This window comes from Dasypus novemcinctus, chromosome 8, assembly GCF_030445035.2.
Source record: "Dasypus novemcinctus isolate mDasNov1 chromosome 8, mDasNov1.1.hap2, whole genome shotgun sequence".
In the NCBI taxonomy this organism is placed as follows: domain Eukaryota; kingdom Metazoa; phylum Chordata; class Mammalia; order Cingulata; family Dasypodidae; genus Dasypus; species Dasypus novemcinctus.
In genome coordinates this window covers 7,639,311-7,666,078 of record NC_080680.1, presented here as the reverse complement: position 1 = coordinate 7,666,078, position 26,768 = coordinate 7,639,311, and the positions used below count along the sequence as shown (strand labels likewise).

General features: G+C 41.4%; 1 protein-coding gene across 1 annotated transcript in view; it reads right to left on the bottom strand.

Moving 5' to 3' along the window:
- SPTLC1 (serine palmitoyltransferase long chain base subunit 1) overlaps positions 1-26,768 on the bottom strand; it is a 71,708-nt gene that overhangs the window by 20,747 nt on the left and 24,193 nt on the right. The window contains exons 4-8 of the mRNA XM_058301423.2: positions 25,293-25,386; positions 24,731-24,803; positions 15,151-15,283; positions 4,946-5,075; positions 1,201-1,290 (exon numbers count right to left, since the gene is read on the bottom strand). Of these exons, the coding sequence (XP_058157406.1) occupies positions 1,201-1,290; positions 4,946-5,075; positions 15,151-15,283; positions 24,731-24,803; positions 25,293-25,386 (520 nt within the window). The remainder of the gene's footprint in view (positions 1-1,200; positions 1,291-4,945; positions 5,076-15,150; positions 15,284-24,730; positions 24,804-25,292; positions 25,387-26,768) is intronic.

The window sequence follows — 26,768 nt, the reverse complement described above, 5'->3', positions numbered from 1 at the left end:
GCGCAAAAGAAAGTGCAGCCTGCCTAGGAATGGTGCCGCACACACAGAGAGCTGATGCAGCAAGATGACACAACAAAAAGAAACACAGATTCCTGTGCCGCTGACAAGAATAGAAACAGACACAGAAGAACACACAGCGAATGGCCACAGAGAGCAGACAACTGTGGGAGGGGAAGGGGAGAGAAATAAATAAAAAAAATGAATCTATAAAAAAAAAAGGTCACATATTGTATGATTCCATTTATATGGAAAACCTAGAACAGGAGACTTCACAGAGACAGCCTGCAGACTAGGGACTGCCAGGAGTGGGCAAGGAGGGGAGAGGGAGTGATCGCTCAGTGGGTCCGGAAAGCAGGGGAGATGGGGGTGACCGCTCAGTGGGTCCGGAAAGCAGGGGAGATGGGGGTGACCGCTCAGTGGGTCCGGAAAGCAGGGGAGATGGGGGTGACCGCTCAGTGGGTCCGGAAAGCAGGGGAAATGGGGGTGACCGCTCAGTGGGTCTGGAAAGCAGGGGAGATGGGGGTGACTGCTCAGTGGGTCTGGACCTCCTTAGGAGGTGGTGAAACTGTCCTGGAACTAGACAGAGATGGTGGTCGCACAGCACTGCGAATGTACGGAACACTAGTGAATTGTACATTTTTAATTGGTTAATTACATGTAATGTGAATTTCACCTCAATAACAAATCTCAATGATCATGGCTTCTAACAACAGCATACTGCTTTCACTATTACAATCAAACGCTGAGTCTTACAAAATACATATTGCATGATTTCATTTATATGAATTTCTATAAAAAGCAAAACTAATCCATGATAACAGGAAGCAGATCAAAGTTTGCCTGTGGACAGGGATGGAGGGATTGACTACAAAGAGGCATGAGGGAACTTTCCGGAGAAATGGAGGCAGTGCTGGTGACAACAGTATGTTTGTCTATCAAAACTTACCAAACTGTGCACTGAAAAATAGGTGGACTTTACCATATGCCTATTATATTTTAGTTAAAGTTGATTTAAAAAGCAGTCTTATTACTCTAAAGGCTGACACTGGCATTTAATAAGTCAAACTACTTCCCTAATATGATCAGAATATGCTTATGCTACTTATTATTATGCAAAGCAGTGTAAATGCTAAGTGGTCCTACACAGAAGGCATACCTGCCAAACAGTTCAAATACTAACGAGTAAAGAGGGTTGCTTACCAATTCTGGAAGAGGACAAATATTTCCAGTATTCATATACAATCCTTCCACTAATATAAACCGCCGCGTTACACGAGCCTTGCGAGGATTCTTTAAAAGAAAAAACAACAACAGACATCTTACATGTTACTAACTCCAAACACAAATCTGCTGGATGCTCCCTAGCATTTTCACCTTATGAGACTGATCAAAAGATAAATCATCTGCCTGAATTTAAAACTCAGGGGTTGAGGTCCTGACAGTGCTTCTTTTCTCAGACATGTTCTTCAGTCCACAAAATCACCTCTGTGACCTCATACACAAAGAAAAACTTTTTAAGCACTTTTAGGATATTAAAACTTAAACAAAACTCTCCAACTCCAGGATGACTGGGAAGGCGCCTGAGGGAGCTGAGGGGAATGTTTTACATCATGATAGGGTCATGATACTTGGGTAAACAAGTAGAACCACTGGCTGAAATCATATACCTAAGAGTTACATAAATCCCTCTTGAAATACTGAGGACTGCAATGATAATCTCATCATTGCAAGAGGGATGGTGGGTGAGGTGTACACAGAGGCTAAGAACGGCCAAATGTTGATAACTCCTGAAAATGGGAGAAGGGCAAGGGGCTTCATTATACTACTGTATTTCCTTTGTATATGTTGGGAGTTTTTCATTTAAAAAAAAAAAAGAAAAAAAAAAAAGGTTAAACCCTGCTCTTATTCATCTATGAAAAAACAAATGAAATCCTTTTCCTTTCTTACTTCCCCTAATTTATAACTGGGTCTCTTTTAATTTGTGCGAAGTAAACCTCAGCTATAACCTTGTCCGGTGATGTTCAGAGGTGGTGAGGCGGAGCGCACCTTCCCCAGCCCATGGATGTTAAGTGACTAATACACCACTCGCCCTTACAAACTTATCAGATGCCTCAGATGCACTGGGCTGACAACACAGAGAACCGCAGCTATAGTAAGAGTTTGCTATCTTTCCACTCAAAGGTCGCCAAGCAATGTTTTCTGGGGTATTTTAAAACCCACATTTGTAACAACAACAACAACAACAACAAAAAGTGATTGCTGAGGCTTGCAAAAGTATACATTATTGGGGTTGTGCAATTATTTTCATTCCATCATTAACTTAGAAGTAATGCTGCCGAGCTGGTGACACAAATCCCTCAGAAGGCACTGATCAGCACCTTCCTTTCCAACAGGACAGCATCCTGCCTCTCCCTGCCTTTTTTGAAAACAAACAAAAAAACCAGTGAAGTATGTTCTTATGATTTAAAAATATTCAAAGTATGAACACATGAAAATTGTAAAGTACAAAAAAGGATTTAAATAGTTTTAGAACCAGATTTTTAAAAATATTGTTTTGTGAGCATTTATTTCTACATCTTTTAATATTATTCAAAACATGATTTTAATGGAGCTCTAATAAGTTTCTTGTGGATAAACCATAACTTATCTAACTATTCCCCTAATTCTGGATTTAGCTGTCACCTTCCTTTTGTTTCTTCCTTTTGTTTCACACCTGAATGTCCTTCAATCTCAGACATCATTTCTGAATATTTTCTAAGGATAGATACGGATTCCAGAGCATGAATATTTAAGGATTCTGAAATACATTTTCCCATGTGTCCTCTAGAAAGGCTGTGCCAATTTAAGCTACCCAGCAATTTGAGGACTATTCTCGGTCTTACCATACTTATGTTGGCACTGATTATTATTTAAAATGTCACCTAATTGGACAGGTAAAAACTCCAACCTAATTTCTGTCATAGTGAGGTCAGGCTATTTTTCATTTGTCCACAGATATTTGTTTCTTATATGAACTACTGTTGATATTTACTACCCATTTCTTTTCCACAGGGATTTTAGTTTTCTCACAAGTTTGAATACTTTCTTCATATATTAAGAATATCAAATATTGCATATATCCCTTCTCTTCCTTTCAGAACAAGTAATATGGGACAAGAGATCCCTGTAGGAAAGGATGAAAAAATATCTATGAATCACAATAACTAGCAAAGGAAATTATACCCAAACCTGGATTAAAACCCAGTATTTTAATTCATGTTCAAAGCTAAGGTAAGTGTTTAGGTAGTAAACATTTAAAAAGTAGCAGATTTATTATTTATGTGCAAATGGAACTGAAAAAGCTATTTCTAAAAATCAAAATATAAGTTTATCTAGAAAGTCTATTCTCGTTAGGAAAATGTGGTATAAATTAATTAGTAAAGAAGTAAAAACTATAAAGTAGAAATAAATCTCAAGAGATTTAATTTTGTGTCTTGTTGTCATGCATAAACAAATTCCATGAATTAGAAAGCTTTAACAAAAACAAAACAAAACAAAAAAACAACAACAAACCCCAAATTTGAATGTTTTCCAAATGTGTACAAGACTAACTTGGCAAAATAAACTTTAAAGCAGACTTGTTCATTGGTTACACTTTCCAAGGAAGTGATTTTCAATCTTTTAGTTAGCATCCTATTAATAAGAACACGAGATATCTTTTTAAAATTAGCAGAAAATAATCAGTGGAATGGTCTCAGTTTAAAGATTTTTTCCCTATAGATTTTCCAAATTGTTTAAATATGAAAACATTGCCCAGTATAAAATGGTGAGAGTTTGTGAATATTCATGATGAGAATGTGTTTAGTTGACACCTAAATAAAGGTGAGAGCATCCTAAAGGAATAATGCAGTATTTAGGAAAATGGAAATTAACACAAAATTAAGGAAATGATAAACACTTTTATCGGTTATTCTAGCTCTGCATGAGCAGCACTGGAAAAGCCCACTGGAAAGTGGAGTGTGAGGCAGGATGTGGGTGACCAGTTCCCAGCACAGTCCACACGCCATGGTTCCCTGCTGCAGAACCAGAGGCCATAGGCATTTTGTCGGGAGAAAATAAATAATTCTAACATGATATTTAGCACATTTCCTTTGTTACACTCTCTAATCAGAGCATCCAGGAGCTAGCCCAAACCAGCACGAGCAGGGGCTATGCTGCATCTCCAGAAGGAAAACTATGAGTGTCAGCTCACAGCTCTGGGACAAAGGGGGTTGGGGAGAAGACTAGCACTCTGCTCATAAATTCATCCCTCCCTCTAGTTAGGTAATACATAGTTTATACTGAGATGAGCAAGCCTATTTTGAATTCACTAGGTCCATTTCCTCAAAGCCCTAATGAGTTTTGGTGTCATTACTGTAAGGTGAGAGTATACAAGACCCCTGCCCAGCAAGTGTGTGCTATTTTCTTCTCTTTTAAAAATCTTAGGATGTATACATATTACCAGAATAAAAACGTTAAAAACCATAAAAGTACAACACAGTAAATTCTAGTGTAAATTATGGACTATAGTTAGTAGCGTTATTATAATAATATCGTTTCACCACTTGTAACAAAGGTACCATGCTAATGCAAAGTGTATTTTAATAATGGGTGGGGGTGAGAGGATGTGGGAACTCTATACTTTCTGCATGCTTGTTCTGTATATCTGCAATTTCTCTAGTTAAACAAAAAAGCTGCCTGGATTACCTCCTCCCCAATTTGCCATGTGTAATTATGGCAATGACAAGGCAATTACAATCAGACTTGGTTCTCCAACACTCAGTACATTTAAAAAGCAGAAACGCCCTTACTTAATACCCAAATGTGATCCGCAGGCAAGTTTTCATGACAAATTACCATTTCATATATAATTTAGCTGATTAGAAAGTACAAAAGAACCGTACAATATTCTTCAAAAGAATCAAACCTTTTGATCTTCGATCTCCTGCTCATTTAGCAGTCGCTCCAGGTCAGCCATATCATTATGCTTAAATAACTTAATGTTACTCCGCGATGCCTGCAATCCTTTCTGAATAGCAAAACAGGCAGCTCTATCTCTGCAAGGACAGAACCACCAAACTGAGGTTAAAATGGTCTCGTAAAAGTTCTCAGAAACAGAATGTTTGCTTTTTCTTTTATACTGACCAATCTCCAATTTAGTTAACTTGAACACAGTATAAAAATAAAACATATTTTGAGCATTTATACAACACTGTTTATACTTCACTTTGCAAAACCTTTTCACATAACTAGCATCCTTAGCCTATTCTGAGAAGCCTATTTTTGCCCTATTGTAGCTTCTCTGAAATCAGCCTCATCTCACCATGGAGGGCGTGCTGGCCCTAACTCAAGAGTGCTTTCCTCTTTCTGGGAATCATGAAGTACTGGTGCACCTCTGCCTGGACTGACATGCCACCCTGCTGATCCCGCCATCCTGAGGAGAACTCGGGGTCTTGGAGAGAACTTCCAGTAGGATCTTCTAAATTGGGCTAGTGGCAGGGAGGGGGTCTTTTAACCAATTAAACTGTACCATTTAAAAGGATGTAACATCAAATGTGGCCAGTCTCGAAGCCAAACTCAGCATGTAAATGCAATGCCTTCCCCCCAGCGTGGGACATGACACCCGGGGATGAGCCTCCCTGGCAACGAGGGACCACTATCAACTACCAACTGATAATGCAACTGGAAAATGACCTTATACGGAAGGTTCAATGCGGATCAGCAGAATATCCATGTCTACATAAAATACCATGACTTTAAAATGCTGTTTGACCTAAAGTAAGGGGGAAATGGAAAGGAGAAATGAGTTTATATGGCTACGAGTTTCTAAAAAAGAGTCTGGAGGCTGGCAGAAGGTTTGCCCTCATGCACAACTGAGCAGAGTCAGAGAGACAGATAAAGCAGATACAACCCCCAGATATTGGTTCCTTTGAGGGCTAAAGAGACCCATGGGAGTTATGGTCATGGCCGATGGGGTTAACTACCAGGGCAGATGGCCCCTCTTTGGAAATGGTGTTTATGTGTGATGAATCTGGACTCAGATGGGATCTCCCTTCATAAGACTTTCATGCTAATGTGCTGGAGGTGCAGTTAATGTTGGGGTTTAAGATATATTTAGGGGATTTGAATCTCTGGACTGACAATGTGATAGCCAGATCCTGAGCCTCAACAGACTCCAGCACCTACAATCTGATTTATTGGACTTACCACACTCAGCTAAGATGGAGGTGAAGAAGGACAACCACCACACCATGGAGCCTAGAGTGATTACAACTGAAAATGGGAGGATTGCACCCAGCATCCAGGTGGAATCTGAGCCTCCTCTTGACATAAAGGTGCAATGGACACAAACAATCCAGTGTCCACATAGAAGAGGTGGCATTGGATTGGGAAAAGTGGACATAATGGACAAAGGGTATGGGGAAAGGCAGGAAGAGATGAGAGGTGGAGGCATCTTCGGGACATGGAGCTACCCTGGATGGTGCTTCAGAGGTAATCACCGGACATTGTAAATCCTCACAGGGCCTACATGATGGAATAGAGGAGAGTATGGGCCATGATGTGAACCAATGTATATGAGGTGCAGAGGTGCCCAAAGATGTACTTACCAAATCCAATGGATGTGTCATGATGATGGGAACGAGTGTTGTTGGGGGGGGGGGGAGATGGGGGGTGGGGGGGTGGGGTTGAATGGGACCTCACATATATATTTTTAATGTAATATTATTACAAAGTCAATAAAAAATAAAAAAATTAAAAAAAAAAAAAAAAAAAACAAGAATAAAAAAAAAAAAAAAAAAAAAAAAAAAAAAAATAAAAGGATGTAACAGAGGACTTCTGATTCTGGGAACATGGAGAGACATCTTTCTTACTATTCTTTCCATGAGGTCAACTCAGAGCCCTGAAGGTGAAGACTCTGGAAGGTGGGAACAAGAAGGCAGACTGGCTAGGGACTGGGGACTGAGGAACAGCAGGCCGTGCGTTCCCTGGATTGTCATTCTGCCTCAGATACCCCAGACTTGGAGCCGATAAGGCTGACAGAGAGAAAATGCCAGTGGGCACAAAAAAGCTCCAAGAAAAAGGACTAGGTAAGGGGCATCCCGGCCAGACAAAGAAGTTTTAGATGATGACTACTTTCCTGTAGCCAAACATCACAGGAATAACTGTGGTCCAGCCCAGGCCTGCAGAGGCTGAGGGGAGGATGTCCTCCAGCACTTGCAAGCCACCAGGAGGCACCCAAGCCCTCCAGCAGGGTGAATTCAGAGAAGGCCAAACAAGGAGCAGGGACTTTATCTCTGCTAGCCAGCAACAAACACTGGAGTGAAAAAGGAACAAGACCAATGCATCTCACAAGATTAGCTATATGAAAAACGAGGCAAAATGAAAGGAGACTAAAAAACATATGACTTAGAAAAACCAAAGGACAAAATGGCTGTAGGCAGTACTGTCTTCACGGTAATAACAATGAATGTTAGTGGATTAAACTCCCTAATCAAAAGACACATGTTAGCAGAATGGATTAAAAAGTATTACTCAACTATGTTGTGTACAAAAGACTCCTCTCAGACCCAAATACACAGATAGGCTGAAAGAGAAAGGATGGAAAAAAATAACCCATGCAAATAGCAATCAACAAAGAGCCGGGATAGCTATATCAGTAATGGTCAAAACAGACTGTCTCTTTTAAGAGCTTCTGACTTAAAAAGGACACTATATATTAATAAAAAGGTCAATCCACCAAGAAGAAATAACAATCACAAATATTTATGCACCTAACCACAGTACCCCAAAAATATATAAGGCAAAAACTGGCAAAACTAAAGGGAGAAACAGACACCTCTACAATTATAGTTGGAGACTTCAATACACCACTCTCATCAATGGACAGAACATCTAGACAGAAGATCAATAAGGAAACAAAAAACTTGAATAATAAGATAAATTAACTAGACCTAAGAGGCATATATAGAACACTGTGCCCCAAAACAGGATACATGTTCTTTTCAAGTGCAAATGGATCATTTCCAGGATTGACAACATGCACGTAACAAAACAAGTCTCAATAAACTGTAAAAGACTGAAATTATACAAAGCATCTTCTCTGAACACAGTGGAATGAAGCTGGAAATTAATAACAGGTAGAGAACTGGAAAACCCATGCATACATGTAAGTTAAATAATACACTTAACTGATGGGTTAAAGAAGAAATTTTAAGGAAGATAAATATCTTGAGACAAATGAAAACAAAGTCACAACAACAACAAAAACAAGAACACAGCATATCTTATGGGATACAGCAAAGGCAGTGCAGAGAAGAAAATCTTTAGCCCTAAACAGTTACATTAAAAAAAAGGCCAAAATCAAAGACCTAACTGCACACCTTGACTAATTCCAAAGCAGGCAGAGGAAAGAAATAAAGATTAGAGCAGGAATAAATGAAATTGAGAATGGAAAAAACAATAAAGAGAATGAACAAAACCAAGAGTTGGTTCTTTGAAAAGATGAATAAATAAAATCAGAAATGGCAGAGGGTATTACTGTCGACCCCAAAGAAATAAAAAGGATCAGAAGATGATACTATAAACAACTGTATGGCAACAAATTAGACAACCTAGATGAAACAAATAAATTCCTAGAAATACACAAACAGCCTTCTCTGACTCTAGAAGAAACAGAAGGTCTCAACAGAAACAGAAGGGGAAGTGGACTTGGCCCAATGGTTAGGGCGTCCGCCTACGACATGGGAGGTCTGCGGTTCAAACCCCGGGCCTCCTTGACCTGTGTGGAGTTGGCCCACGCGCAGTGCTGATGCGCACAAGGAGTGCCCTGCCGTGCAGGGGTGCCCCTGCGTAGGGGAGCCCCACACGCAAGGAGTGCGCTCCATAAGGAGAGCCACCCAGCGCGAAAGAAAGTGCAGCCTGCCCAGGAATGGCGCCACACACACGGAGAGCTGATGCAGCAAGATGACGCAACAACAACGAAAAAGAAACGCGGATTCCTCTGCCACTGACTAAAACAGAAGCGGACAAAAAGAACATGCAGCAAATGGACACAGAGAACAGACAACTGGGGAGGGGTTGGGGAACGGGAGAGAAATAACTAAATAAATAAATCTTAAAACAAAAAAACAAAACAAAACAAAAAACAAACAGAAACAGAAGGTCTCAACTGATCAATTACAAGAGACTGAACCAGTATCTAAAAAATCTCCTGACAAAGTTCAGGATCAGATGGCTTCACAGGAGTGAATTCTACCAAAATCCCAAGAAAAATTAATTCTAATCCTGCTCAAACTCTTCCAAAAAAACTGAGACCAACATCCCCCTAATACCCAAACCAAATAAAGATACAAGAAAAGAAAATTATAGACCAATTTCTCTTAGAATATAGGTGTAAAAATCTTCAACAAAATACTAACAAATTGGGAAACGGACTTGGCCCAGTGGTTAGGGCGCCCGTCTACCACATGGGAGGTCCGCGGTTCAAACCCCGGGCCTCCTTGACCCATACGGAGCTGGCCCATGCACAGTGCTAATGCGCGCAAGGAGTGCCCTACCACGCAGGGGTGTCCCCCGCATAGGGGAGCTCCACGTGCAAGGAGTGCGCCCTGTAAGGAGAGCCGCCCAGCGCAAAGGAAAGTGCAGCCTGCCCAGGAATGGCACCGCCCACACTTCCCGTGCAGCTGATGACAACAGAAGCGGACAAAAGAAACAAGACGCAGCAAATAGACACAGAGAACAGACAACAGGGGGAGGGTGGCGGAATTAAATAAATAAATAAACCTTAAAAAAAAAAAAACTAACAAATTGAATCCAATAGGACATTAAAAGAATTATACACTTCGATCACATGGGATTTATCCCAGGTATGCAAGGGTGGATCAACATGATAAAAATCAATTAATTTAATACACTGCATTTACAAAACAAAGGGAAAAAGCCACATGATCATCTCAATTGATACAGAAGACATCTGATAAAATCCAGCATTCTTGATTAAAATACTTAAAAAAATAAGAATTAAAAAAAAAAGGAATAAAAAAAATAGGAAACCCCCCTAACATGATCTTTATACAACACATACATACAAAAATCCCACTGCTATCACTTTACTGAATGATGGAAACTGAACCCTTTCCCTCTAAGATCAGGAATACAACAATGATGCCCACTGTCACCATGTTTTCAGCACTGTAGTTCTAGCCTGAGCAAGTAGGCAAGAAAAAGAAATGAAAAGCATCCAAATTGGAAAAGAAGAAGTGAAACTTTCACTATTTGCAGATGACAGTATCCTAAACATAGAAAGCCCCACCTCCCCCCATCCACCCCCCCAAAAAAAGTACAAAGCTACTACAGCTAATAAATGAGTTCAGCGAAGTAGCAGGGGATAAGATCAACACTCAAAAATCAGTGGTGTTTTACACTCTAGTAATGAGCAATCTGAGGAGGAAATCAAGAAAAAACTTCCATTTACAACAGCAACTAATAAGAATCAAATATCTTGGAAAAAAATTTAACCACGGATATAAAGGATATAAACTACGTAACTGTGCTAAAAGAAATCAAAGATCTAAATAAATGGAAGGACATTTCATGCTCATAGATTGGAAGATTAAGTATTGTCAAGACGGTAATTCTACACAAAAATGACTTACAGATTCAATGCAATCCCAATCAAAATTCCCAACCCACTTTGCAGTAGAGAATTACCATATGACCTGGTAATCCCGTAACTAGGTGCATATTCAGAAGAATTGAAAGCAGGGACTCGAACAGATATTTGCACACCAATGCTCATAGGGGCATTATTCACCACTGCCAAAAGATGGAGGCAACCCAAGTGTCCACCAACTGAAAAATGGATAAACAAAATGTGGTATACATACAATGGAATATTATTCAGCCATAAGAGGGAATGAAGTTCTGATTCATATGACAACATGGATGAACCTTGAAGACATGTTGAATGAAATAAGCTAGACACAAAAGGACAACTATTGTATGATCTCACTGACACGAAATAATTAGAATAAGCAAAGGCAGAGTCAGAAACAAGAATATTGGTTACCAAGGCCCGAGGTGGGAGACTGAGAATGGGGAGTTAATGTTTAAACTGTACAGAATTTCTATAGGGTAGACTGTAAAGTTTGGTATGGATGGTGGTGATGGTGGCATAACATTGCAAATGTAACTATATAGGTGAATGTGGTTGAAAGGGGATATTTTAGAGTAATGAGGGCGTTCTGAAATGGACTGAGCTGATGACAGCTCATCTCTGTGATGAAACTGAGAGCCAGAGGGTACACTTTGGATGGGCTGTACAAGGCTGGGGACTGACTGTATAGCACAGTGAACCCTGTGGTGAATGACGGACTGAGGTTAATAGTATAAAAATAACAATGTTCTCTCATGAACTATGGTAAATATACAATACTAATGCATAGTGTTAACAAGAGGATGGTTTGTGGGAATAATACACCAAATATCAACTACAGGTTATAGATAACAGTAACATAGTTAGAATATTCTTTCATCAACTGAACAAATGTGTCACAACAATGTAAGGTGGTGGTGATGGAGTGATATATGAGAATTCTGTATGATATGCAGGATTGTCATGTGAACATACAACTTCTCAAAAAAAATGAGAGAAAATCTAAAGGAAAGTCAAAAATGAAAATGAACTGAATGAAAATGAACATACAACATATCAATTTTTGTGGGACACAACAAAAGCACAACTGAGGGAGAAATTCATAGCACTAAACACATATATCAGAAAAGAGGAAAAGTCTCAGTTCAATAATTTAAGCTCCCATCTCGAGAACCTAGAAAAAGAAGAGCAAAATAAACTGAAAGTTCAAAGAAGGCAGGAAATAATTAGCCCAAATCAATGAAACTGAAAACAGAAACAGAATAGAGAAAACCGTGAAACAAAGAACTGATTCTTTGAAAAGATTAATAAAATGGACAAATTTCTAGTAAGACTGTCAAAGAAAAAGGAGACAAGACATAAATTACCATATCATGAAACAAAGCGGATAGCATTAGAGACCCACGAGGCATTAGAAGGATGATAAGGGAATACTATGAACCACACTAAACACATAAATTTGACAACTTGCAAGAAAAAAACCCGTTCCTCAAAGAAAACAAATACCTCAACTCATGCAATAAGAAACGGATAATTTGAATAGTTCTTAAGCTATTAAGGAAATTGACTTCATAATTAAAACACTTCCACAAAAGAAGTCTCCTGGTCCAGATGGTTTAATGAAGATTTCTACCAAACATTTACTAAAGAATTCGCAACAAGGCAAACGCACCCCTCCAGAAAAAGGAAGATGAGGGAAGACTTTTCAATTCAGTTTTTAGAGCTCCTATTACCTTGATACTAAAGCCAGAAAAAGACAATCTAAAAAAGAAAACTACATCTCAATATCTCTCGGGAATGCAGGCATAAAAATCCATTACAAAACATTAGCAAATAGAATTCAGCAATATATAAACAGAATGATACACAATGGCCAAGAGTGATTTACTCCAGGGATGCAGGGTTCATTTTATATCTGAAAAATCAATCAATGTAGTGCACCATATTTACAGATAAAAGAAAACATCACATCATCATGTCTAATTGACACAGAAAAAGCATTTAACAAAGTTCAACCGTCATTCATGATTTAAAAAACTCTCAAGAAATAGGAATAAAGGGAACATCTCAACTTACTAAAGAACATCTACCTAAAAACTTACACCCGTTTTTACTAAAAACTTAGAAACACTGTTTATATCAGTGGTTCGAGTTTCCTAACATTTAAAAAAACTATTTGCAAAAAATTAATGGAAGTATTCATCTTATGGTCACAACAGGGAACAACACCCAGGCCATCTGCTGGCTATCACCCACGGTTACTCTGGGGCTACGGTCAAGAACAGGCTACCTGTGCCCTGAAAGCCCAGGCGTGAGCCAGCTCTCGGTCTGGGTGATGGGAGGCTCTGCAGCTGCACCAGCAGCAGTGGGGTGGGGAGGAGAGCAGGAGGGTGCTGGTGTGAGGGGAGCAGGGCCCTCTGGTCAGTCTGGTCAGGCCACCTCTTCGGAGCTCCAGCTTCCACTCACTCACTGAACCAGTAGTTATCGAGCACAACTAGATGGTAAATGCTACCCTAGGCAACATGCTTTCAGCAGGAAATGGGCAAATAGTCACACTGATATAAAATCATCAACTGGGGGAGCTGACGTGGCTCAAGCAGTCGAACTTCCACCTCCAACATGGGAGGCCCTGGGTTCAGTTCCTGATCCCTCCTGAAAAAATAAAAACCAAAACAAGCAAAACAAATGAAAACAAAACAAAACAAAACAAAACACCAACTCAGGGAAGCTGATGTGGCTCAGTAAGTGCCGGCTTTCCACATATGAGGTCCCAGGTTCAATCCCTGGTCCCCGACCAGAAAAACGACAACAGGGAAGTGGACTTGGCCCAATGGTTAGGGCGTCCGTCTACCACATGGGAGGTCCAGGGTTCAAACCCCGGGTCTCCCTGACCTGTGTGGAGCTGGCCCACGCGCAGTGCTGATGTGCGCAAGGACTGCATTGCCATGCAGGGGTGTCCCCCGCACAGGGGAGCCCCATGCGCAAGGAGCGCACCCCATAAGGAGAGCTGCCCAGCGCGAAAGGAAGTGCAGCTTGCCCAGGAATGGCGCTGCACACACAGAGAGTTGATGCAGCAAGATGATGCAACAAAAAGAAACACAGATTCCTGTGTCGCTGACAACAGAAGCGGATAAAAAAGAACACAGAGCAAATGGACACAGAGAACAGACAACTGGGGGGGGGGGGGAAGGGGAGAGAAATAAATACAATAAATCTTTAAGGAAAAAAGAAAAAAAAAGAAAAACAACAATTTAACAATTTGTTTTAAAAAATCATAAACTGTTGTAGGTGCTACAAAAGAAAACTTTAAAGAAAACTTTAAAACTTTAACACAACTTTCTGAAGCAAAATGAGCAGAAAGCAGCGTTGATTTGTGTGTGTAGTGTGAATGCGTGAGTGTGTGTGTGTGAAAGGAAACCCTGAGGAGCAGAGGGACTGTGCCAGGTTGATGCGGGTCCGTGGTCACAGGCTGACCAGCACACCAAACCTTCTGGCTGTAAGGTTTCCTCCACACACAGCAGGTGGTCTTGACCTTGTGTGCGAGGTTGGGGAAGAAGGTTTCTCTGTGGAGCTGATCTGAAGGACAAGCAGGAATTAAGTGCGAGAGGAGAGGGCAACAAGACTGTAGGCACAGGATCAGCATGTGCAAAGGCCCCGAGGCGAGCAGACACTAACACACGAGGCCTGGTGAGGCTGCGGAGTCACCGCCCACGGGAAGATGGCCACCATAAGCCTGAGAAGGTGGTCCAGATGCACAGGACCACCAGGATTCAGGTCCTTATTTTAAGAGCAATGAAAGTTCTTAAATGTATTAAGCTGGAGTGTGACATAATCAGGTTTACTTTTTTTTTTTTTAGATCTCCGGGGGTACAGTACTGAAAAAGGAAAAAAGGAAGCCTATGTAAATTCAAGGAGAACTAAAATTAAAGAGGTCATTTAATAGTTCACTGGACAGATGACCTAGCTTGGACTGGAGTGGAGATGACACAACAGCCTGTGATGCTCCCGGCCCTTGCCCCGCTCCTCTCAGCAACTCCCCTTCACGGTAAACGGCAGCACCACATCAGGGCAGCAGGCACATGCGCAGACTTGGCTGGGGAAGTTAAGCTCCCCACTAAAGTGGGTGCCCATGTGAGGCGTGACCACCGACTCACAAGGGTGTTCTAAGATTTTCTCCAGTGCCGTGGAGCTGCTTGAGGAAGGTAGGTGGGTGGCCTCATCCTGGGTGAGTTTTGTCTTCTCAAGATCAGTAAATAAAATGGTTAATGGCAGTAACTGAGTACCAATACCTTTAAGCACACATTTAATATAGGTCTCCCATATTTTATAGAATTACCTGGCAGGGGTGCCTACGTGTTTCTTTAAAAATCAAAATCAATTTATTTTAGCCAGATAACCTCCAATGAAGGAATTCTCTAAGAGGATCAATATTATTTCTAAAGGAATCATGATTAGAAATGTAGGCAAAGGCTACTTACACAAACACAATGTCCCCTCGCTTAGAATAAGCAGGAATGGCGCTGGCAATTGTGGCAAAGCCATAGGAGTATATAATGGCTTCTTCTGTGTTCATAAATTTTGCCAGGCGGTCTTCCAAATCCAAATGCACATCTGTATCAATTTTAAAAAAGTTAAATGGTTAAACCCTCTACTAAAGAATAAAGAAAAGAACATAAGGGCGGCGGACTTGGCCCAGTGGTTAGGACATCCATCTACCACATGGGAGGTCCGTGGTTCAAACCCCGGGCCTCCCTGACCCGTGTGGAGCTGGCCCATGTGCAGTGCTGATGCACGCAAGGAGTGTCGTGCCACGCAGGGGTGTCCCCCACATAGGGGAGCCCCACGCGCAAGGACTGCGCCCTGTAAGGAGAGCCACCCAGCACGAAAGAAAGTACAGCTTGCCCAGGAATGGCGCCGCCCACATGGAGAGCTGACACAACAAAAAGAGACACAGATTCCCGTGCTGCTGACAATAGCAGAAGCCGACAAAGAAGACACAGCAAATAGACACAGAGAACAGACAACCGGGGTGGGGGGGACCAGGGGGGGAGAAATAAATAAATAAATCTTAAAAAAAAAAAAAAAAAAAAGAACATAAGTAGGTTGTTGATACTCTCACCTTATGGCCAAAAGGTAATTGTTTTTCAATTATAAATTATATATGAAATAATTTTAGGTCAAAACAACTTCTAAAATACATGAACTGATACTAGCTACTCATTTGTTTGTAAAAGGATTATTGGGGGTAGCTTCAACTCTGGGCTTTGTCATACTACTCTATCATAATTCACCATTCTATTTCTCAACTTCCCTATAGTAATTGTTCCTAAACTTTATTAATTCATGGATTAGTCAGGATGGGATAAAGAATTTAAGACCCACTGACTTTTCCTGCTTTCACTTCCTACAAACTAAAACAATGAGGCTTTACCAATGTATGTTATTAATTCCTCTCTACGTTTTAGCAGAAGATGCCAAGGTAGGCACTGAGGAAACTGTTAACCAGGTTTTAAAAGGGGGAAAAGTAGTTAGCTTGGAAAAGAAAGCCCACATATTCTGCATCAAGACAGTGAGAGTTACTTTAAACGTCAGCAACTAGGCCTCCAGCAATCTGTTTCAGAACTGCAAGAGCTCTGAGGCTAACACAGGAGGCAGCGGGAAGCCAGCCCTGCCAGCCTTGTGAACTGTGGGAGAAAGAAGGGAAATCAGAGGCAGTTGAGGCAGATTTTGAGGCCATGGAAGCAGGAGCTGTGTTAGGTACACTGAGGGGAAATCTGAGCACAAGGGATCCAGACACTCCCCAGAGAGGAGGGAGGCAGGGAGGGCCGATGAAGTGGCAGAGCGCTGGGGTCCAGACACGGAGGTCCCGTGGGTGGGGACATTGCCCCCCTGCACTCACACCAGGCACCACCGCTGGAGGCAGCACCGCGCGGAGATCAGGGAGAACACAGGGCTAGGCCCTTTGTGTCCAGAGGTCACCTTGGGGAGAAGCAGCCGGGGATGAGGCCTGATGACCTGAGATGCACAAGCAATGATGTAAACCCGCTTTGCCACCAAACTGGACTTGGAGGAGACTAAACATTTACTCTGTCGCGGACAGATAGAGTTACTGTCAGTTGTAAGGAATACGTGTCTTACCACCGGCTGGGAAGGGACACAGAAGATCCAGTTACAGAGAATGAAGAAACAATTTCTCAGCACATCTGCATAAAGTGTGTAAAATCTTTAAACCCACTGATTTATCAGAGGCAGGCTAAAGTTATTGTGATGCATTTAACTAGTTAAAGGTAAAATTAAGAATTAGAAAAGTTTTAACCTCACAATGATACATTTTTAAAAGTAACTAGACTGGGGGTGGGATCTCATTTTCTCAGTTAATTTGCTAATCAAACTTACTGAATACCAAACACAGACCAGATACTTTGATAAGCACTTAATCAGGGAGAAAGACAAGGATTCTGCTACTTGATGAAGTGACACAGATAAAACAGTGGCACTGGAGAGCCAGAATTACTCTCTTCCCACAGACAAGGAGCACCTGAGAACTCACAGCCCAGAGGGAACCAGTAAAGCTAAGCCGTGCCTTCCATCTAAGTGGCCTAAAGCACCTGGGTCACCTCTACACTCAAAACCACAATGCATCCAAGGTGCTTTCTGTGTAAACATAAAACACCCAATTGTGAGCCCACAGCTAGGGGTGATACCAGCTACTGAGCGGGAGATGGGAGGACACAGATGCTTCAAAGAAACCCCAATTTGATGACAAGATAGATACAGTGAGGATTTGGAAAGCTTAGCATCAACACAAAAAACTAAATTGAGATCCAATTTATTTACAGACTTCTTAAAAGATGCTCTACCACTGTTAAAATGAACAATATATCCCAACCAAGAAAGGATAAAAAATTAAGCATGTTTCTCCCCTTCATAAATTAAAATGTATACAACATAGTCTACTATTGTATAAAAAACTATATTATTTGATTCTCATTACTAATCAGTTTTGGTCATTTTATAGAACTGACACTTCCATTGTAACGATATTAAATAAACAGAGGATTTTACAGTAACACAGAAGTTTAAAAGAATGTAGGCCAGGTGGTCAAAATGGTCCCCAAAGGGCATGCAGCTCATCAGGAATCGGGTCTGGGACGTTAACAGGGAAGCGACGCCCCCAGCTGCACGTAACCGCGTGCCTTTCAGCAGAGGTGCCGTCAGTGGACGGCTTCCCTCCACATCTGGCAGGAAAGAGGAAAAGCAGCAGAGGACTTAGACCACCAGCGCCTGCCGTCCATCCTGACGAGCGGCTCTGACATGCTCCCACACAGGTCTCCATCACCCTCACTCTGCACTTGGCGCCCACAGGAGTGGGACGCATGTCCTGGGTGGAAGTTCTCCTTCAAGGAAAGTGCCGCCTCCAAACTGGGATTTTCGGTTACAACCTTCACAATTCAGCTAACAGATGAAAACCCAAGCATAAGTGGACTGCTGTCACACAATGGCTCCATTTCAAAAAGGCAATGGACATGAACTACTTCTGTTAATGAGAAAAGAGAGTTTAAGTCATTCTGTAGACTCTTTCCATTCATGGGTGCTGAGACTGTGAAACTGAACTTGGGTTTATTTAGGGCTTTAGAGTTGGTGACCAGCAGAGGCAAGTCAATTTATTATGAATATTCTCCTGAATATATGTACTCACAACCATTTATATAACCGTGGTGAAGTGGTGAGAAGGGACAAATCAATGACTTATTGGTTCCTGCCAAGTCCCAGAGATTTGAAAACGACTAACTACTGGCCTTTTCCTCCTCTACTATCTAAAGAAAATGTTTTTTTAGCTGATGTCAACCTTGCACAGCAGGATCATTTCTCTGTGATAGGTAAATACGGTTAATTGCATAGCTTCTTCCTCTTTCTGTATGGTAACACCTGTGGTGACAGCTACTTTGCAACGAGGAACTCCCAACCCCTGAGCGTGGCAGGCAGCAAACAGGAACACTACCAGGGCATTCCTGGGCTACTTCTTTTTTTTTTTTTTTTTTTAATTTTTTTATTTTTTATTGACTTTGTAATAATATTACATTAAAAATATATATGTGAGGTCCCATTCAACCCCACCCCCCCACCCCCCCTCTCCCCCCCCAACAACACTCGTTCCCATCATCATGACACATCCATTGGATTTGGTAAGTACATCTTTGGGCACCTCTGCACCTCATATACATTGGTTCACATCATGGCCCATACTCTCCTCTATTCCATCAAGTGGGCCCTGTGAGGATTTACAATGTCCGGTGATTACCTCTGAAGCACCATCCAGGGCAGCTCCATGTCCCGAAGACGCCTCCACCTCTCATCTCTTCCTGCCTTTCCCCATACCCTTTGTCCATTATGTCCACTTTTCCCAATCCAATGCCACCTCTTCTATGTGGACATTGGATTGGTTGTGTCCATTGCACCTCTATGTCAAGAGGAGGCTCAGATTCCACCTGGATGCTGGATGCAATCCTCCCATTTTCAGTTGTAATCACTCTAGGCTCCATGGTGTGGTGGTTGTCCTTCTTCAACTCCATCTTAGCTGAGTGTGGTAAGTCCAATAAATCAGATTGTAGGTGCTGGAGTCTGTTGAGGCTCAGGATCTGGCTATCACATTGTCAGTCCAGAGATTCAAATCCCCTAAATATATCTTAAACCCCAACATTAACTGCACCTCCAGCACATTAGCATGAAAGTCTTATGAAGGGAGATCCCATCTGAGTCCAGATTCATCACACATAAACACCATTTCCAAAGAGGGGCCATCTGCCCTGGTAGTTAACCCCATCGGCCATGACCATAACTCCCATGGGTCTCTTTAGCCCTCAAAGGAACCAATATCTGGGGGTTGTATCTGCTTTATCTGTCTCTCTGACTCTGCTCAGTTGTGCATGAGGGCAAACCTTCTGCCAGCCTCCAGACTCTTTTTTAGAAACTCGTAGCCATATAAACTCATTTCTCCTTTCCATTTCCCCCTTACTTTAGCCTGGGCTACTTCTGACGCTCACACTTTCTGTCAGCACGATCCATTCTGCTGGACGGCGCCAGATTTGCATGAAATCCAGCTGAAACGCTACACTCCCCAACTCACTGCTAGGAGCGAGTGGTGCAGGGCAAGCCTGCAGGGGAGGAGACCCGGGAAGCCTCTGCGCCTGCGCAGCACATGCTGTGCTTCCTCACACGCTGGTCTGACCCCTCCCTGGAATGGAAGTGACGGGAGGCAGGGGTGACCCCGCACCCACCGCGCGAAGCCCGGCTCCCAGCACAGGGCTGGGTGCCCGCAGGCACCAGCGGTCGTGGAGCGCAGGCGCGGCAGCCAGGCCCCAGAGGGCCAACCCTGGCTGCCCACTCCCAGGTGAGGACCCTGAGCGACTTAGAGGGCCAACCCTGGCTGCCCACTCCCAGGTGAGGACCCTGGGTGACTCAGAGGGCCAACCCTGGCTGCCCACTCCCAGGTGAGGACCCTGGACGACTCAGAAGTGCTCTCGGACTCTTGACCTTTCTTCTGCGAAACCAAGGGCGAAGGTGGAACCCGACTCAGAGGACTGAGTCAGTGCTCTTGAAACACTTGGAACAGTGCCTGGCACGCAGAAGCAATTCTCAAGTGCCCATTCAACTCAGTCAGTGTGTACAGAATAAAAGCTTTTCTTTTGAAAAAGAGAAAAAAAGACAACATTTTCCAGTTATCGTCTAATTAAGGTATCTGAATCCAGAATATTTAAAGATTATCTATATTAAGAATCATTTGTTCAGCTTCCCATTTACAAGGAGCCATATAAAAGGAGATATTATGATCTTGATTGTTTCCAAGGAAAGGCTATAAAATCTTCAACTTCAGAACAGTTCAGAAACAACGAGCTAGCTAAATTGTCTCTTAAGATCTCCGTATTTTTATGTATCGTTTTTAAAAAATCTCTTAAGATTGGGCAGTTTTTCTTGAAAGTGTAAGTATTATCATTTATGAACTCATTAGAACATAAATGTAGTGTTGAATGCTTTTCAAAATGTTTTCACATGCAAGGTCGTAGTTGATTCTTACCAAAATGACTGTTCCCATCCTACACACCTGAGAAAATTGAGGATCAGGTTACCTCCCATGACTGGTCGGAAGAAATGGCAGATCTAGAAATTTTACAACCAAATGCTAAATGCTCTTCCTACTAAGGCACCCAGTCATGGTTCAATGACTGCTCTAAACAAAGAAAGAAAATATTTTAAAAATGCCACTGGCCTCTGAGCATAGCTAAATGCCCATCACTCTCACCAGGGAAGAGTGCCTGAGTTTGATCTTGTCTGAATTCAAGACAAAAGTGCCAATCAGGCAGGACATAATGCAGTGCAGATCCCAGAGCACCAGGAACCAACCACAAGTAAATGAGATCTGAATGTAATAAAAACAAAGCAAATAAACAAAGAAGTTCAACATTAACCATTACCAGTGTGTAGGGGATCTCACTAGTAGTCTCAAAAAGGAAAAGAGGCCTCCTCAATCTACAATACAATGAAAGAAAAAAGTTCTGATTGCATAATCCTTTTTGTTTTATCCTCCTCCCTTTTAGACTGCCTGTGCTCGATGCCTGCTCTGTGTCTATTTGCTGTGTGTTCTTCTGTGTCTGCCTGTCTTCTCTTGTCTTCTCTTTAGGAGGCACTGGGAACCAATCTTGGGACCTCCGTCCTGGGAGAGAGCCACTTAATCGCGTCAGCCACCTCAGCTCCCTGGTCTGCTGCATCTCTCACCGTCTCTCCTCCGTGTCTCCCTTTGTTACATCATCTTGCTGCGCCAGCTCTCCGTGGTGTGGGCCAGCTTACCTTCACCAAGAGGGCCATGGGAATCGAATGCAGGGCCACCCATCTGGCAGGCAGGAACCCATCATTTGAACCACATCTGCTTCCCCGATTGCATAATCCTTAAATGATTATTATAAGAACTTCAGCTCTATTAGCCAGGCTTTAGCAGGTACTATTTTGCCTAAGAAACTAGATGAATTTTAACTGAACTGTTGCTCCATCTTCTTTTTCTATGTTAGATCTAACATATATTTTACCCATGGAATAATAGATTATAACAATACCATTGATTGTATACTTTTGATGTGTTGTATGCTTTATTGATCAATAAAATTGATTTGTTTAAAAAAATAGATGTTTTAATAAAGAAATTATTTTTATTGTAAGTGATTTACATTAATTATCTACCATGTTGAGAAAACAACTGCTTGAATGTGATACTTATGGAAGGCAGTAGGGGATGGGGAGGTGGAAACAAAATTAAAAGTAACTTTTGGGGGCCTAGGGGAAGAGATCCTAAACTTTGAACAAAGTTCTGCAAGAATGCACCATCAAATACAAATAAGAGAAAAGGGATTCTTAGGACTGCTTCTTGCTCACTCCAAAGGCCTAATGTAATCTAAATATTTAGAATAATTTAATTCTAGAGGGCATTTGAGAGATCTGAAAGCTGCCTTAGGGGACCTCAAGTAGCTCTTCTGTTACCTAACACCAAAATTTCAAGGTAATTTAATACAATTATGATTACTCAAGTGATTACTTCCAGAAACAGGAAAAACATAGGGAAAAAATCATGCTGGAAAACCAGAAAGCATAAATATGGTCAATATACATATAAGGAAAGGAAAAATGAGGACAAGTAAACCTGGCCAACTGTTCAAAAGGAATGAAAAGTTTATTTGAAGGACAATGTATTTTAAAAACATTAAACCACACTTCAAGTTTTAGGTTTGATGTTCTGCCATACTGTTAATTAACTCAGCAACTTTTGTCCACGCACAACAGTCTATTTTAAATTTCAACTGTGGTTTTAGGATAAAGATGACTCAGTGACCAATAAAGTAGTTCACAGAGGATTTGATCCATAATTGTGAGCTCATTATACTGACTCTGATGGCTCATTTAGACACCTGAGTATCAAATCCAATTTAAATGTTAAAACACCCACTTGAACTTCAAAGTACAGAACAATGTGTATGACATGCTACCAGGTTTTTTAAAAAATGGGGGGAAATAAATATATATGGAAGTAGTTTACATACACTGAAAAGAAGTCCTTGGAAGAATTAACAAGAAACTAACCACAGAAGTTGTCCTTTGGAGGGGTGGGTGGGAATTGGGGGGGAGGGGGCAGGGATAGGGCCAGAGGTTAGAAGGAAAACTTTTTCACTGTCTACTTCTGTACACATTTTGAAGTTTAGATCATGGACTGAATTATCTAGTCAAAAAAAGTAATTAAAAGAAATAAACATTAACCTAAAGACTCCATGTTTGAAAACAAGTAGCACCCAATCATGCATAAATTTCAGGTGATTCAATCAAATGGCAAAATGATGAGGCTATTTTAACAACAATTCCACAGCTTTGGGAAAACTGGTCTTAAAGATCTGAAACTTTTTTTCCCCTATGATTTGATATAGCAATAAATCTCTCATCTACCTTCCCAGATTCACTCCCAAGCAGGGGTCAAGGCTACAAATGTGTATAAAATCCACTAGAAAGAGAGGCTTTTATAAGAAAACAATTTATCTACCCCAGCAAGTAGGTCACAAAAAGCAAGTCTTGTTGATCAGATAGATTATAACAAACAACCCCATTAAAAAATGCCCTTTCTACTTACTTTTCTAGTATTTGTTAAGGAAATACTTCCCTCTTAAAAAACCAAGCAAACCACCTGTGTTTGCACTAGACCAAGGAAAGCGAATCTGAGCTGAGCTCTTCAATTCTGTGATCTTGCCACAAGACTAGAAGACTTACTTTCTAGTTCCAGGCTTGTAGTTAACGAACAGCGTGACTGTGAGGAAGTCACTTCGCCTCCTGGGCTTTCCTGCTTCCCCTTCTGAACAGCTGGATGCTGGTGTGTAAGACCCTTAAGATCCCTTCCAGCTGTAGGAGTCTTGGACACTAACACTCCTCATCTATTTCCAATACAAATAATTTAACCATTAAACTAACTCAGGAATAAAGAAAGGAGTTCCCTTAAATAAAAGCACCTTTTTACTTTTATTTTTTACAAGTACTGGGGATTGAATCCAGAACCTCAAGCATGGGAAGGAGGTGCTCGACCACTGAGCTCCATCCACTCCCCATATATAATAAGCATCTTAACTGTTAAAGTTAAAAAAAAAACACCCAGAAATGGAAATGAAGACAGAATTACGATACAAGATACTTCCCTTTCTCTACTTTCCCCACAGTCCTACATTTTGTAGGCCAGAATATATTTATTATTACATATTATTTTCAATAATATATTCACTTGAACAATTATTTACTGAAATTCTCAGAACCTTGGGGAGCAAAGAATATTAATATTATACACTTAATAATTACAACCATAAAACGCAGGGTCTTCTTTGATAAATCAGGAGTTCATAGTATTTGAGTTCACCCACTTATCAAAATACTAAATTAGCCTACCCCTGAATGGTGACAGAATCAAACTGTGCCTCTGTGGCACTACAGCTCACCTGCCCCGCACTGCTGCCCCCCCATGCTCACCAGCTGCCTTCAGCTCTGCAGACAAGGATGGGGCTCTGGGATACAAGGGCAGTGAGATGGGGGCACCCGCACGACCCCAAAACTGGACCCTCCACCTCAGAACTGGTGTTACCACAGAAGCAAACTGGGCCTTCTTATACCAGGGTCTCATCATGTGGCATCTGCAAAAGCAGCTGCATCTTTACCCTACAGATACAGCTCTGTTCTCTGCAAGGTATGTTCAAGTGCAGTCCAGGAAATGTCCCGCGCAATGGTTTGCAGCCACACCATAGTCTAGGAAGTTATGCAAGAAACAGCACATGCCGGTTAACACCACAATTAATTAAGGATATCTTTCCCCGAGGTGTTTTAAAATAAAATTGAATCTTTTATTTTTTTCCAAGGAGATACTAGGGATTGAACCTGAGACTCTGTACATGCAAAGCTGGTACTCAACCACTGAGCTACATCTGCTTCCCCAAACTGAATCTTAACTCTTGAAATAGCCTGGAAAAGAATACAACAAAAACTTACCAAATGTGCCATAAAATCCTCTAGGTCCGCAAGTCCCCACGCCATACTTTTTTAGAGATGCTAAAGCCGCCGCCTTTATTAAATTAAGAAAAACTGTATTTTTAAAAATATTTAAGATTACAAAACTGACATTTCCTATCCTTTAACACAAATAACTGTTCTTACTATTATGATAATGCTAAAGGAAAGACAAATGCAAAGTTTAGGTATAAGATGTAACATTTGAGAAACTTACATTAGCTTGATTCACAAAACCCAGCTATCTCAATGCTTTTTATGCTTTCTTGCATTTGTGGGTTTTATAAATTAGTCTTTCCTCAAAAAATGTTTGCTGGCCCACAATCCCGGTAGGATGTGGAGCAACTCCCCAGACGTTTCTGATTACTCAGCCCCTGGCTTCCAGCAAACACCAGGCAGCTCTGGCCACAGGCCTCCTGTTACCCACTCCACCCGAGTAACAGCGCACACCCAGGGGCCCTTCCGACCTCCTACATCTGTCTCTTTGAGGTCCCACTTCCTAAGTCAGTGATGGGCTCTGTCCCCAGCATTACGCACTACTCACCTTAACCCTGGGGTTATCCAACAATCCAAGAAAATTAAACGAGGCAAAGTTTATACATTCTTTTCCATTCACCACAATGTTGTGGCTTGGAGGCCTAGGGGAAAAAAGAGAGCAGTGTGTGTTAGCACACGTTCACACTGCAGGATGTAGGCTGTACGTCACCCTGGCTGCAGGCAGGACACGGGAGTGTGGCCATTGTGCCTCATCTGCATACTAGCCCTTTTTATTTCATTTTTCTAAACAGTAAAATTAGGAAAGTGTATATTAAAAACCATCTATGGGGCACATGAATTCTGTTCTTCAAAGGTTACTTCGAACTATTTAAATAAAAAAGAAAAATGAGCTAGAATTTCAATATGAACGCCAAATCTTCACTTTGGTTTCAAAACTCATTTAAGAACAAAGAAGCTAAATAAAGGACCTAAGAAAAAAACCTGAGTAAGACAAAGAGGGAGGAAATATAAAAAGATCAATATCAAAGATAAGACTAGAAAGAGCGAGTTAAAATATTCAGATTTAAATGGTTTAAAAATAAAAATTATCTATAGGAAATCACCTAAAAAAAAAAGGGATATCTTCCTAATTTCTAAAGATGATGCTAGAATGCTATTTAAAAGTGATCCTTTCCCTCAGAAAAGGAATTTAGGTGGCCAGATACACAGGAGCACAGCTCTAAGCTCAGCTGGGACAGGAGAATGGGCTCATATGGGCTATTACATTCTTTGCTGAAACACACACTAGCTATAAGCCATGCTTAAAAAATGTGGGGCAAAACTACAGGTCAGGAACCACTGGAGGATTGTGAAATCAACTTAAGTTTGTCACAACCAGACCATTTTAACTAAAGGAAATAATAATACAGAATATAACGAAAAAGAAAATATCAGCATACATTGCTCAGGGGAAGAAAAAAAGGCCTGTTTTGTGAAACTTTTGTTTCAATTACATATATGCACTGATCTACGTACTGGGTTGCCACATAAAATGTACTGCAGGCAGAAAATATTGAGGAACACTGCTCTCATCAATGTTTTAATAAAATGAGTTTTCTATGGGAAAAATTACACAAGATGCTGGGAAACCAGGAAGGAAAAGAATGACAACATTAAGTTCATTCACAAAAGCAGAGTAAGTAAATAGAAGGCAAGAAGAGCGCGTGAAAAAAACATGGGTGTAGAGTCAAACAGAACAGATCTTCATCGCGGCTCCACCACGGCTCCACTTCCTAGTTTGGGTACAGCACAGATCTCTGTACCTCTCTGTTTCTTCATCTATAAAGCTGGGTCATCACCTACCCCACAGAAGAACAGTCACTGTCAAAGTCCCTGGCACAAAGGAAGCATCCTCCTAATCTTCTTCCTTTCCTACAGCATCAAGGGCTTCTTGAACTTTTCAAAATCCGACCTCACACCTCTTCAACCACTGTGATTCTCAATCTATCATGTTATATCATTTCCTACTTCTCAAGACCTCTTT